A 13,879-nucleotide genomic window follows, 5' to 3' on the forward strand; every position below is an offset into this window, starting at 1 on the left:
TATATATTGATGTCATTGGATCTGTCTAATAACTGAATAACCACGTTCCCTAAACGTTCCCCCTGCATGTCTACCTGCAGTAATTAGCTACAACAGCATTGTTACTTTCCCGAAGCCGAATAACAGAGAGAACATTTTGTCTTAAGACGCCGTCTGAGTATTTTAACTTCCCCTCCGCCCACCGGATGTGCTCCGTTAAGGCCCCATTTATGCTCCGTTTATGCATGTAAATAGGGCCGTTGTCAAGCATCACTCCCCTCGACCTGAAAAGCCGTTTATTAAGTTGCCACGGTTGATGGGCAACCGAGTCACTAGAGGGCGTTTTTCAATTAGCTTCCAAATTTAGAGGAGCGTCTCAGACGACAACAAACATGGCGACAGCAGAGGGGATCTTCATAGCGTGGAGTCTCAGAGAAATGAAAGGAGGCACCGCGGTAGTTCACTAAACGCGTTGCAGAATGTGAACTGAGAAGTTCTGACAGGTCCGGAATCTTCGTCTTTTTCTTCTTTCTTTTTGCTGATCTTACATGAGCTACGCTACCCAACACTGCCTCTAAGGGAAGTGGTGGGATCAGTTCATGATGGACTGAAATACACATGAAACACTTCAGGTCAAATCAGTTAATAAGAAGACTCACATATCGTCAACTTTCGAAAAGAATGACCTCAGTCACTTTTTGCCAAAAGATATTTTGGCAAAAAAAAAATCAAAGCCTCCATCTTTCCAAAAGACACTTTAGGCATAAAAACAAATCACTTTGGGCAGAAAATGACTGAGGCCATTATTTTAGGAAGGTGACCAAGAGTAACGTTGTGCTTTAACAGACCAAAAATAACTGTAGATAAACCAATAGACGTGGAATGGCATTAAAGATGGCATCTTTGAAACAACGTTTTAATAATAACTATGTTACTGCAATGTGGTCAAACCTTCACAAGCAAAACATAAAGTTAAGAAACGTGTCCCTAAATGGAGTTGAACAGTTTATGAGACAAAATTTTTCGGGATCATTCTGGACAACAAACTTAGTTGGAGCCTCATATTGACTGTATTAGAAATAAAACTTCAAAAACTGCTGGAACATCATTTAAAATAAATGTGTATTATATAATTCCCCCTCGGTTATTTGTCACAACATTATATTAGGAGTGCATCGTTGTTTGATGGTATCCCCATCAGCTTTGTTGATTTTTTTTCACAAAAGCAAACATAAAATAATTTCACACATAGATTAGTGTAGCAGTAGTATCGACAACATAAAGCTGCAGTCAATTAGCGAATGACTGCAGATGACTGGAACTGATCCTCCTCCAGCTCAGTTCCAAAGACCATCTGAAAAAGTTATTTCGGGTGAAAGCTGGAGTTTTAAAACACTCAGATCAACAGGAGCTGTTTGAAGTTTGGTGGAGGTTTTTATAACGATGCCTCCAAGTGAGCCTCGCTGTTGTAGAACGTTAGGGAATATTAGGGAACTCCAACTGGTTGAGGAATCACAGGACCAGAAGGACTGAACTCATACCGTCCAACTAAAAAGACAGAATGTCACCTTGACAAAAGGTAATCGATCCAGATTGAAATCTGATGACGCACTCTGTGCATAAGCCCAATGGACTGCAAGACCAAGGAGTTAAGAACGGTTAGACTGAGCGTGAAAATTGGGTCAGTGAACGCCGCGTGCGTTTGTTCCTACCTGCTGGTCAATCCCCACTGCGTCCAGTCCGTGGTACATGATGTTAACCCAGCCGTCTTTTGATGCTAGAACAAACAGCGACATAAGAGCCTACAGGAACACAGGCAAAACACACGCTTAGATTAAAATCATACCTGTCTAATAGGGAATTTGTACTTTTACTTCATTTGTTATCTACGGCGGCCCCTAGGGGACATGGGTGATTTCTGTTTTTTTTGTTGTTTTTTTTAACTTTGGCGTTCCCGTGCTATAATGTACTAGTCAATTCATGCTGCACCTTGAACACTGACAGTTTTTCACTGAATCATTTTCATTCTTAAAAAGAATTTTCTACCAAAATACTTTCTGAATTATCTCCCACGTTTTGAGAACGACATTCTGTGGACAGCTCTACGTTTACAGGTTCTAAAATAATAAAGACATGACAAAAGGGATTATCTTTTTTTTTTGTTGGTAATGATTTTGTCCCGTACCTGTCCAAGGTTGTCAAAGTTGTACTTGTGGTGAACCCATCGGTAACCGGCTCTGATGCAGTCCGTTTTATTCGTGACGTTCTTCACGTCCGGACCCACGCAGTAGTAGAACTTGCCTTTGAAGAGCTTTTGATGCAGAAACACAAACGGAGAGGGAGAGATGAGCGAACGAGGCGACCAAAGACACATTCTGACGACGGCACGACGACACTCAGAAGCACAACCAGATGCCGCCTTTTACACAGCTTTTGAAGTAATCTCATATTTAATGTCTACGATGCGTTTGGTTCTCAAATAAATCTTCCTATCAAACATGTCGTAGACAGAGAGTGTGGAAAGCAACGTATGCAGGCGGGGGATTTTGAAATTAATAACACTGGTTTTGCTTTGGGGAGGAAAGAGGCATGACGGGAGGGACTGCTGGTTCTCATTCATTCAAGTTTCCTCCATTAGTTCAGACAATTTGTCTTTGTCTACAGATGCTGTCAGTAGTTGACACAATCAACAAATGGAATAATAATCCTCGGCCCCGACTTTCTGAATTTTGGAGATAGACCATTGGCCAATACTCAAATCAGAATCTGTTCTTATCCATCGGTCAACAATTATCACCCCACTGTTACCAGCTTAATCGGCAGGTCAGGCTTTCCAAAGATCAGCGATCGGCCAAAAAACTGCAATCGGTGCACCGCATGTAAATTTTATTCGGCGAGAGGGAAGGTACTTTTCTGAAGATGGTTTCATGTACCTGAACTCCGAGGATGCCAAAGATGATGAAAAAGGCACAGCAGATGAGAACAATGTTTCCGATGGGTTTGAGGGAAGTAATTAGCGTCTCCACCACCAGCTTCAGCCCGGGAGCCCTGCTGATAACCCTGTGACCCACACCAAGGCAGGCAGAGAGAAAACAAGAGACAAAGACTCAGAGAAAGAGAGCAAGAGAGCAAGAGAGCTGATTTTCAATGTAAAACTGTTAAATAGGAACTGAGTTTGCCGTGTCATTATCATCAAAGTAGCAAATGAAAAGGCTTGTGTTTTCTCTGTAATATACGAAGAACAGATGTATATTAAATTGGTCATAGATGGATTGACTTGGATCTTTTTAATTGGTGTTTATGCCAAAATAAAGCACCCGATACACTCGGTGGCGTTCCTCGAAAAGATGAAAAAAAAAAAACAACAACAACAACAACTGCAGTAACATTTTATAGGTAGAAAAATTCAACATTTTATCTGAAAGTATTTCTCTAGTGGTAAAAAAACAACAACTATCTGCTATGAAATATTTTGTTTTTGGGAACTAAAAGCATCAACTGTGAACTAAAGTCATCAAAAGCCTTTAATATACACATGTTAAGGTTGATTAAAGTGTCTTAAAACCTTTAAATAGGAATCCAGGATTTCTTGTTTCTATGGAATATAAATGTAGTGAGACAAAAAGGATATTTTTGCTTCAAAATTAAAAGAAAATAAATAAGGTATGTTTGTAAGACGGATGTATGTTGGTCTTCAATCGTCAGCAAATAGCTCCAAGAAAATGGATGCTAGTCTGAAGAGTCAGAGCAATAATTAAAACAAAAAAACAAATGGAATTTGGGGAACAAGCCTGAATGATGTACCAAGTATATTTTTCTCCCATGGACGATGAGAAGGACAGTAAGATAAGCTCTAGAGTCATTAATAGAGAGGTCAAAACAAAGACTGAGAGACTTGAGAGTCACAAAGTCGCCAAGATTTATGTTTTTACTCTTGTATAGAGCGATATTTGTATTTCATTAGTCTGCTTATTAGACCGTCATGAATTGAAACCAGTGCTGTGATGGCATTTCCTTTTTATTTACATGATTTCACACAGAATAAGAGTGTGACAGACCTAGAAAGAAGATAAAAAAAAAAAAAAACTTGCACGACAAAGGAGACTTTGAGCTCAGTAACAAAGAGGTAGTGAAGGAGAGGAGAAAGCAGTTAACTCACTGACTTTTACCCGCTCCGAGTCAGACCGCGTTCTCTGTGTTGGACCTGTGATGGACTGTCCAGATTGAACCCTGACTCCTGTCTGGTGTCAGCCGTCAGTCTCCAGGACCTCCACGGACCCGGAGAGGATTAACCGAGTAAAGATAATAGATGGACGGACAGATAGCGCCATGTCTGGCAGACGGGTCGGGTCCCAGACTTTTTTTGCTTGGCTGGGAACAGTAGTTGGAGGTGGTGGTGGCCAGTGGGGAGGTGGTGGGGGTTCCAGCATGTTGCCTGGCAACTACTCAGAGATGAGTTGCTGTTTTTTTTTCTATGCATTTCCTCTAGGTAAGACTTTCGACAGACTTTGTAGTATTTAGGCAACATGCTTATATTTGTCAGTTGAAGTGCTACAACGCAAAAACACCAAATCTTAGTATTTCTAGACTGTTTTTCTTGCACAAATATCTTATTACACTTAAAATAAGACGAAACTATAGCTATAGGAGTTTGTTTTGAGTAAATAATTCCTTAATACTGACGAAAAACTACTTGTTCCATTGGCAGACAAATTTACTTACAAGACATTTTCCCGATGTTACAGAGGAAATAATCTGCCAGGGGAACCAATACGTTTTCATCAATATCACTGTAAAAAAAAAAAAAAAAAAAAAAAAAAAGAAAGGATCTGATTTTGTCCCTTTGTCACTAACCTGAGAGGCCGTAACGTCCTGAGCAACCGGAGAACGCGCAGGACTCCCAGGATCTTAGCGCCTCCTGCCATTGACACGACAATATCAATCAGAGACACAAAGACCAGGAAACCGTCCAGGATGTTCCAGCTGCTCCTCAGATACGCCGTCTCTCCCAGGTACAGGCCCATGGACACAACCTGGGAGAAACACAACGGAGACATAACCCACATGAGCAGACGACTCATCAGACACACTTTGGTGTTTAATATGTTCTAAAAATGTATGAGCTAATTTACAGATTTCTTCTGTTTTTGGCAAACGTCAATGTCACACAAAGATAACTGAAGCAAATGCAAAAAGATGGTCTAAAAATACTATCGTAAGTGTTTTTGCAACAACTAAAGTAGTGTTTCTGTCTAATCATTTGCGTTAGCCAGAAACTGTTAGCCAACATCTGGCTAACATGGTAAAATGAAATTGTTCTTAAAAACATTAACTAACTTTAATGAACTGATGAAAATAAGTTATTTATACCAACTTGGGCCTGTGAGAAAAAGACATTTAATTTGTGAAATCTTAAACTAGCTGCAAGCTATTTTTTTTGAAAGCTCAGTTAAATTTAAGCCATTTTTTTCTGCCAAGAGGACACTACTCAGCTTTTGTTTACAAAATCTGCTTATAAAGGGACAGCATAATGTGTTTTCCAGTCACAGTGTCATTTTATAGCACATTCAAGTAACTGTGACAACCTTCAGTTGTTATAAAAATGCTGTTCATAATTTAATGCCTTTGAAATTGGCCCTCTGTCTCTTTAAGAAAATCTTACACTTTCTTAAACTCTGCTGTCAGGAAGTCATCGCAACATGGATCCTCTACTAACTCTTTAGCAACATAACAGCGTTTCAGTGAGAAGTAGCTCCTACAATGAGGTCAGCAGATGAAGTTCCAACAGGTGTTTGCTAATTGCTGCTGGCTAGTCTGAAGGAGCTGAGTGGGGAAGTCGAGAGGGCGGACTGCTGCACTGTTCTATAACATACTATAATAACATTATAACATGATGATGTAAGACTCAAAAAAGTTGATTTTACATAAGACTGCCCCTTTAATCAAATTCCTTGATACTCACAGGCAAAAATAACAAAAATGTGGCTAAACTGCTGGCTTCTGCATATTATTTTATTGCTCTGATTTAATATAACAAACTCTTGCTCCAGCAGGGATTGAAAGAAAAAAACATTGCAGTGCAAATTCTTCAGAAATAGAAAGACGCTACGCTGAAGAAAGTGTGAGACAGCTATCAGTCAGTGAATTGAAAGGCAGAAGTCAGGTATGGTGAAGAAAGGCATAGAAAAAAAGTCAAAGATGGAGTGAAAGGAATGGTAGATCCAAGACCAAAAATAGGAGATGTCATCAGAAACATGTGGAATGCAACTTTTTCTGGGGGGTTTTTGTAGCATTTTTATGTCCCAACAAAAATCTCAGTGGAATAGAATGAAAAAGAGAACAAATGTAAATCTTTTATAAAAACTAAATAATGTTAATATGTTAATATAATTATAAGTATATTATATGTATCAAGTGATGTGGAAATAAATCAGAAGCATTTCATTTGCATATGACCATAATTGCATCATTGTGTTTGTTATTGTTTTATAATATAATATATTTCACACCACAGTTATAACAGTTTTGGGTTTTTTATTTTATTTTAGTTTCATTTCACTGTGACTTTTTGTCTAATTCAATTAATCTTAACTAGTTTTTAGAGTGTGTTTGCTAGTTTTCATTACTTATTAGTTAAATATTGTTTAGCTTTAGTTTTTATTGGTTATAGTGATTTTAGTTTTTTCATACTTTGACCTTTTTGAATTCAGCAACTAAATATTAACCAGAGTGTTGTGTCGTGATTATGGATACATCTATTAGGTAATGAACACTCAACTGAAGATACCATTTTCAAAAAAATTTATTCTATTATTGTTGAACAACTCAGCTTTTGCCATTTTGCGGACTAGTGTAGCGTAGCCACCAGGAGGAGCATGGAGTGTCAGAAGCTGATGTAAACTGATTGCATGGATGAAAAAAAATCTATTTTACATCAGTTCAAGAGGCTGATATATAGATTCATAAATATGAAAACAAAAGATATGTCTACAATTCCAGTATGTCTTAGTTAGTTTTATAAATGCACAATTTAGTTCCAGTTAGATACAGTTTCAGCCCATTGGTTACAGTTTTTACTTATTCTAGTAAATGAAAATGTTTTCTCAATTTCAGTTTTCATTATGTTGTTGGCTTTAACGAAATCAACACCAGGCCTGAGTTGCATTTACCATAAAATTAGACAAACTTGTGAAAAAACTTGCACCACCATGTCATGTGCAGCAACAAAAGCCTTGAGAGAGAAGCTTCCTTATCATCCAGATAATAGAGCTTAGGATTCAACTAGATAGGTCTTGTTGAGAACCCAACAAAGTATTCTAAAAAATGTCATCCAAAACAAAAAATACATCTTTCCGCACTGATCCAAACTGTACAGCGGTGCGTCCAAACCACATCCCATAAATCAGGTTTCTAGTAGGGTTTTGACAGCGTACATATGGAGTTATAACATGTCTGTTCTGTTATTAATAGCAGCCTGGTTACACTGAGGCTCCACGGCTACTATTGGACTGACTCAGGATATAAATAAAGCAGATTAAACATCACCCCGATAACACATGATTCATTGGACGTCTGGCACTTCAATGCCAACAGCGACAAAGGTTACCCAGCGCTTTTCTTACGCTGTCAGCGGTGTGACAAGCAGAGTGTGTCACAATAAATTCACTTTTAAATTGCAGTCAAACTCCATTTACAGTCTGATATTTCAGTCATCCCTGCTATTATTGGACTTCCTCTTTAAGTGTTTTTTCAGGTTAAAATGGGATTACCTACGTCTGCGATGCTAAACGGTGAAATGATTCTACTGGACTGATGAGAATGGCGTATAATTTTACAGATTGCCTATTGATATTTCAGAGGTGGTTGGAATATAAAGCAAACTTTAAATCATAAGTACCATCAACATACACACCCTACATAGAGCCAACACCACCATCATCTGCCACCCTACAAGAACAATCAGCTTTTGACAATGGGCGGATGGATAGCTCAAGCTGAAACTGGAGATTTTCTCACTATTACGATGAGTTTATTCATTTTAACATGTTGTGGCTGAACTGAATTTAAAACTAGTACTTGTTAAGGGTGGACTGGAAACGAAGTTTCTGAAGAGCTCTTTGGGAAATGGATGCAAATTGTGTTCAGCGTGTCCGACTCAGTGACTGTGGCACGGCTGAAAAGCAAGACACCGGCCCGTCTTTTTGATCTAATTTCTTTCAGCCTAATTTATTCAGCTTTTAAGAAAATCTAATGATGCAGATCTGAAGGAAACCCAGACACGATATGGCATTTATCAGAAATCACAGCCTCAGACGGCCCTGGAACTCAAAGAAATAGTTGGAAGGAAGATGAAGTTACTCATGATGCGTTTAAATGGAGTCTAATGGCCGACATCAACAATCTAAAAGGCTAAAGATGCTAAGATAGTTTCATTTGCTTTAGTGAGGAAGGCTCTTGATGTGAGAAAAATGTATATCTTGGAATTTTAATAAATAGTCACTAGAAACAGGGAATGTAGAAAACCAATATTCTCAAAAGAAGAAGAGAGAGACACTTTGTCGCACTGCTAGCGAAATTCTACTCCATTATCATCTCTCTTCACATCTCCATCTGTTACCAGTCACCACAATAATTATTTATTTTTCCTGGTTTAACTTTTTTTTTCTTAGACCAAGCCACTAAGTGAGCAGCTGCTGACTTTAACTCTACATACTTAGATTTTCTTTGCGATTCTGGATTGTTTTCTCGATCTTCTAATCAGGTGTCGCACTAAACCTGGTTATGCTGGAGGGTTTTTGATGTGATATGGAAGTCATTTCTTTGCACTGTCACCACCTGCTTGGCCCACCAGAGGGACTGCTGGGAAATTAGTAATTTAATGCTACCAACTGGGCTTCTTTACACAGAGTAATTGTCATAGTAAATGAAATTTGTCTGTCTTGTATTAAAGCTTTCCATTTTGTGTCATTGTGTCAGTGTGATTTTAATGTTTTGTGCATTTCTGTATAATCCATGGGATTGGACCAGTTTTCTGAGTTGGTGCTTTAAGACAAAACTAAATGAATTAAACTGAATCTGAAAAAGGTCACGAGTTAGACGAATGGCACAGCAATATATAGGTACGACGCAAGAAAAGTAGTAGAAAGACACTCGAAACCAGATCTGAGAGTGCAAATGGAGCAGCAAATTGAAGGATAATAATGGAGCTACTTTGATTAAATTACAAATTGGGAAAATAAAGAAAGGGGAAGTTATAAGAAAGGGATACAAGACTGCAGCTCCATCCAGCAGTACCAGTGAACCATACACTGTCACAATCTAAGTAACAATCTGCTACACATGCCTTCATTATCCATAACCATAGAAAAATCATTGTCGGATTTCTACTGGTGCAGAGAATGCCCAAAGACTCAAAGATCTTAATAATGGATGGTTTAATGTCTTCTACAAGGTAAGAAGGATAAAGCAGAAATCATGTGTGTTTTTGATGGGAGGTTCATGAGCGGCTGAAGGCCAGCTGAAGAATGAAAGTCTTCTAATTAAATTCATTATCTGGCTGCCCATCAGTAATGATTCAAGTGCAACTGATTAAAACACCAAGGTGGAGAGTTATCAGTAAAACCAACAGGAGGAGCTAAATAGGAAACCAGAGGGTAAAAAATTAAGGAAGAAAGGGATGGGTGGATGGGTAGATGGCAGAAAATAAAAGAGATGATACAGTAAAAGAATGGCCTGAAGATACAAGATCCAGAACAAAACTAAAAAGGTAACACTAGATAAGCTTCCAATGTGTGAGTATTTGTCTATATTTAGCCAATGTGGAAAAAACACAATTTTGCAATTGCAGTGTTTCCATGAAATTAAAATCACATGTGAATAAGTTTGTTCATGTGGTAAGTCAATAAAAGTCATGGCAGCGACAGATGTGAACAGTTACATGAGATATTTTCATAACTCAATCCCTAACAAGCCCTTATACTGGGGAGCGGCTACGTATGTAGCGTTTTGGGGGAAATTATAGTCGACCATTTTGCAGAAAAGCTGTGGATTCAAAATTTTAGATTGACACACAACTTTTTGTGAACTGGGTGATGTTGTGAGAGCTCTGGTGGAGCCAGCTGTAGATTGTCTAAAAAAACAAAAACAAAACAAAAAACCATCATCCTTCTTCCTGTTGGTTTCTTCTTTGTTGTTTTTGCCAGCGGTAACTTGCAGTTGTTGATCATGTCACTTGTGTGATGTAATAATAAAAAGTGTTTCAATTGCAGTTTCACAAAATACACAACAAAAACCTTTCACTGGAAAACATGAGTTTTATCAAAATTATGTTTTCATTAAGCAAATGTATTTTCATAATTTCAATTCCAGCAATTCTATATTTAAAAGAAACACAGCTATTGTTATTTAAGACAAAAGGAAAAGTCTAATACAGCTAAGATAATGTGTTAAGAAAGAAATTACTAAAATGACAGCAAAACAGGCAGAACTACAGCAAAAAAAAAAGAAAAACAAAATAAGACAAAAGAGTTGGAAGCGTTTTACCTTGACTGTCATCTCTGCGACAAAGATGGCCGTAAAGATGTAGTTTGAAAGGGTGAGTAACAGTCTTTCCTACAGTGCAAATAGACAATAGAAATAATTTGATGGATATAGAAAAAAAGGAAAAATTATTTTTATTTTAATTGTTTGATACAGTTTAATAATTGTTTGACCCACCTAAAAGGTTCAAAGCAAAAATATATTCAAAACACACCGTAAATGTTAATCCTCTGCTGTGCTCTGAAGCCTCACTGACAGGAGTTGTCAGATAACAGCGATTTGGATCTTAAACTTGCCAGAAGTGTTCAGATTCAATTTAATTGCATACTTGCTTGAAATAACTGCTTAGCATCACATCAAAAATACACCGAGATGTCAGAACATAATGAACTGTTGAAAAATGTAGGATTGTTCATGAATTAGATTCTTGTTTATATTAATAAGGTCAATTAAACTGGATTACGTCAGGATCAGGGGCGAAAACACGATTCAAGTCAAGGGCTGAAATCAATGGTTATTAAAAAATACTGCAATAAAAGCATAAATAGTCCATGCTTTGGATTGTTAAATGGTTGAAACAATAATTTTGTCTTTTCTAGAGTCATTTTATGTACAAGTCAATAGTTGGGTTTACTTTCCTTCTTCACAACAGCAATTCCAATTTTTACTATTGAAACTTTTACTAAGTTTGAACTTCAAAATCACTTGTATTTTAAAAACTTTAAAATACAAGTAGCTATTTGTAGCTAGAAGATACTGTAGCTAGTAGCTCCTGTTGCTAACAGCTACTGTAGCTAGCAGCTTCTGTTACTAACAGCTACTGTAGCTAGAAGCTTCTGTTGTAGCTAATGTATCTAGTGGCTACTGTAGTAGCCATTTAAAAGCTCTTAAAATAGAAGTGATTTTAAAGTTCAATCAAACATATCAATAGTAATGCTATTTTGTAGACTGACAGACTACCCGACTTTCCTTCTAAATCTGTGCACAGCTAGTTAGAGCACAAACTAGCAGGCTAGCTAGTTTTATTAGCTAGTTTAGCTACCTAATTTGTGCACTAGCCATGCTAGTTTGTGAAGAGCGAGTTAACAGCTAGTGTTTGCTTAAAGAGTCAAACAGTTCAGCACTTAAAGAGTTAATTTTAAGAAGTGCATTTTGTCTTTATCAGATTGGTATTAAGGCTTAACTCAATCTGTTGTTCAGCTCTGAAAGACTCAATAAAATCTGACACTGCATATTTAACACTGCAAAGTTTGCTGTGTGTAGAGAATAATAAGTAACGCTGACAATTATTGTTCTTACCAGGCTTCCTTGAAGTATCTTGGGCCTTTCCAGAGCCACTGTGATGCAGTTGAGGAAGATAAAGACCAGGACCACGTAATCAAAGAGCTTATGAGCAATGATGGACTGACAGAGAACCCTGAATCTGAGAGGAAAGGGATAAAATAAGAGTATATTAGAGCTTCACATAGATTTTCAAAAATACTTTTCAAATTCCAAATTCCAACACATGATTATGTTTCAGTCTAAATATTTCCAAAACATCTCATCATGATATTTTGTATTATATGTTCTGTACTCATGTTTCAGATGATGTGCTATTGTTTAGTCTTTTGTTGTTGACGTTCTCACCATTGTCAGAAAGTTTTATTTTGAAAAGTAAGATTTCTCTACTGTTTACTTCCCGTTTTCTCCATCTTTGGGTCACTCATATTGTGTTGTTTTCTGTGTGTGTGTAGTTTCTGTTCAAACTTTCAGTCCATTACATCAGCAGTCTGTAACTCCAGTCCTGAATTACCTCCTTGGCATTGTCAGCAGTTTTCAGAAAAGCCTGGTTATCGCCTATTTATTTGATTCAGGAGTGTTGGAGCAAGATTGCAAACAAAAGTTGCAGAACAGTGGCACTCAGACAACTGGAGTTGCTGACCCCTGCATTGGATTTTTGCTCTCAAATTTCTAACTCAGCACCACTATTCAGTCTCTTGTCTGTGCCTCGTCACAACAATCGGCTCTCCTGGTTTTCTTGGTCTTTTGTTGGCTTCATGTTCCAACTTCCAGTTCTAGTTTTACTAAAAGTCTATCATTAAATCTCTTCATTTTGGATCTATTCTGCTTCTTGCCTGCGTTTTACATTGAAAACACACGGCCAAACGGACACCTAGGAGGCCTTCATGGAGTAGTTTAGATTAAGTTACACACACAAGAATGATTATTCCAATTAGGAGACTTTCAAAGTTGACCACTTTGGGTTTTTATAAGAAATATAGGAATGCTGTAGGTTAAATACCAGTAAAACTTTTCAAATTATATTTGTAGAAAAACAAAGAAAAAAATTTACTTCTTAATTATGTAGTTTTGTTCGACTTTATCCATTTCATAGTTCTTAAACAGTAATTATCTTAGTTGTTTTTTTTTTTTCTTCAGAATCCATGAACAGCTCAAGAGTATAGGAAATTACCAAGCATCTGTCCAATTACTGTACAAAGTATTGCTTTGGCAAGCTTGGCTTCATTTTATTTCGAGCAATTAATTTGATCTTTTGGGTAAAAAAATAAATAAATTAGTAAATAAAATAAAAAGCTAAAGTTTTTGAAAGGAAGGGAAATTCTTAAGAGAATAAAAACATAAAACAAAGCACTGCACTCAGAGTTGTGCTTCTCCCTTTCTAGAAAATTAGACACGGGTCATGCCCACACTAAGCATAAGCCGAGAACTATATTAACTCCATGCACCACCAGAAAGCCATGAGGTGCTGCTTTGTGGACATAAAGGCCAAACGACTTGAGGAACCTCTATACCTGCTGCTGTGCTTTGGCTGAAGAAATCAATTAGCTAATCTGGCTGCCTTTCCTGCAGACCAGGAATGAGGCTACCCCGTCCCCAACGGCACTGACAACAACCTCACAACCCACCTGGGTGGCTCATTCCTCCGTTAGGATGGATTCACACCAGCCCCGTTTAGTCTGTTTAACCAAACTTTAGCAGGTTTGCCTGGGAAGTCCGGTTTGCTTGGCGAGGCGTAGCAGAACTCTGATTCGGACTAAAAAAGCGAACTGCGGTCCGCCTACAAGCCTCGGTCTCGGTTCGGCTGAAGTGAACTCCTCTTCTTTTTTTATGGCAGTTGGAAAGCAACATATTAATGTGCATTACCGCCATCTACTGGAGTGGAGTGTGGACCGGGATGCTAAATGTATATTACCCCCAGCCCAAAACAAACAAACAAAACAAAACAAAACAAAAACAAACAAAAAAAAAAACCAGAAGTGAACGAGTTTTGAATGGATAGGTAGATGAAAAAGGACCGGAGACCTCTCCAAAAACAAGAAGTGAACTATAGCGCAAGGCATTATGGGTAAATACAACC

General features: G+C 37.8%; 1 protein-coding gene across 2 annotated transcripts in view; it reads right to left on the reverse strand.

The window, feature by feature from the left end:
• LOC103136478 (voltage-dependent T-type calcium channel subunit alpha-1I-like) overlaps positions 1 to 13,879 on the reverse strand; it is a 183,380-nt gene that overhangs the window by 28,103 nt on the left and 141,398 nt on the right. For both annotated transcript variants that reach the window (XM_016670321.1, XM_016670322.1), the window contains 6 exons: positions 11,818 to 11,941; positions 10,522 to 10,590; positions 4,834 to 5,012; positions 2,913 to 3,039; positions 2,165 to 2,290; positions 1,692 to 1,781 (listed from right to left, as the gene is read on the reverse strand). In XM_016670321.1, the coding sequence (XP_016525807.1) occupies positions 1,692 to 1,781; positions 2,165 to 2,290; positions 2,913 to 3,039; positions 4,834 to 5,012; positions 10,522 to 10,590; positions 11,818 to 11,941 (715 nt within the window). The remainder of the gene's footprint in view (positions 1 to 1,691; positions 1,782 to 2,164; positions 2,291 to 2,912; positions 3,040 to 4,833; positions 5,013 to 10,521; positions 10,591 to 11,817; positions 11,942 to 13,879) is intronic.

The sequence above is a fragment of the Poecilia formosa genome, unplaced genomic scaffold (assembly GCF_000485575.1).
Source record: "Poecilia formosa unplaced genomic scaffold, Poecilia_formosa-5.1.2 Scaffold32, whole genome shotgun sequence".
Classification (NCBI taxonomy): domain Eukaryota; kingdom Metazoa; phylum Chordata; class Actinopteri; order Cyprinodontiformes; family Poeciliidae; genus Poecilia; species Poecilia formosa.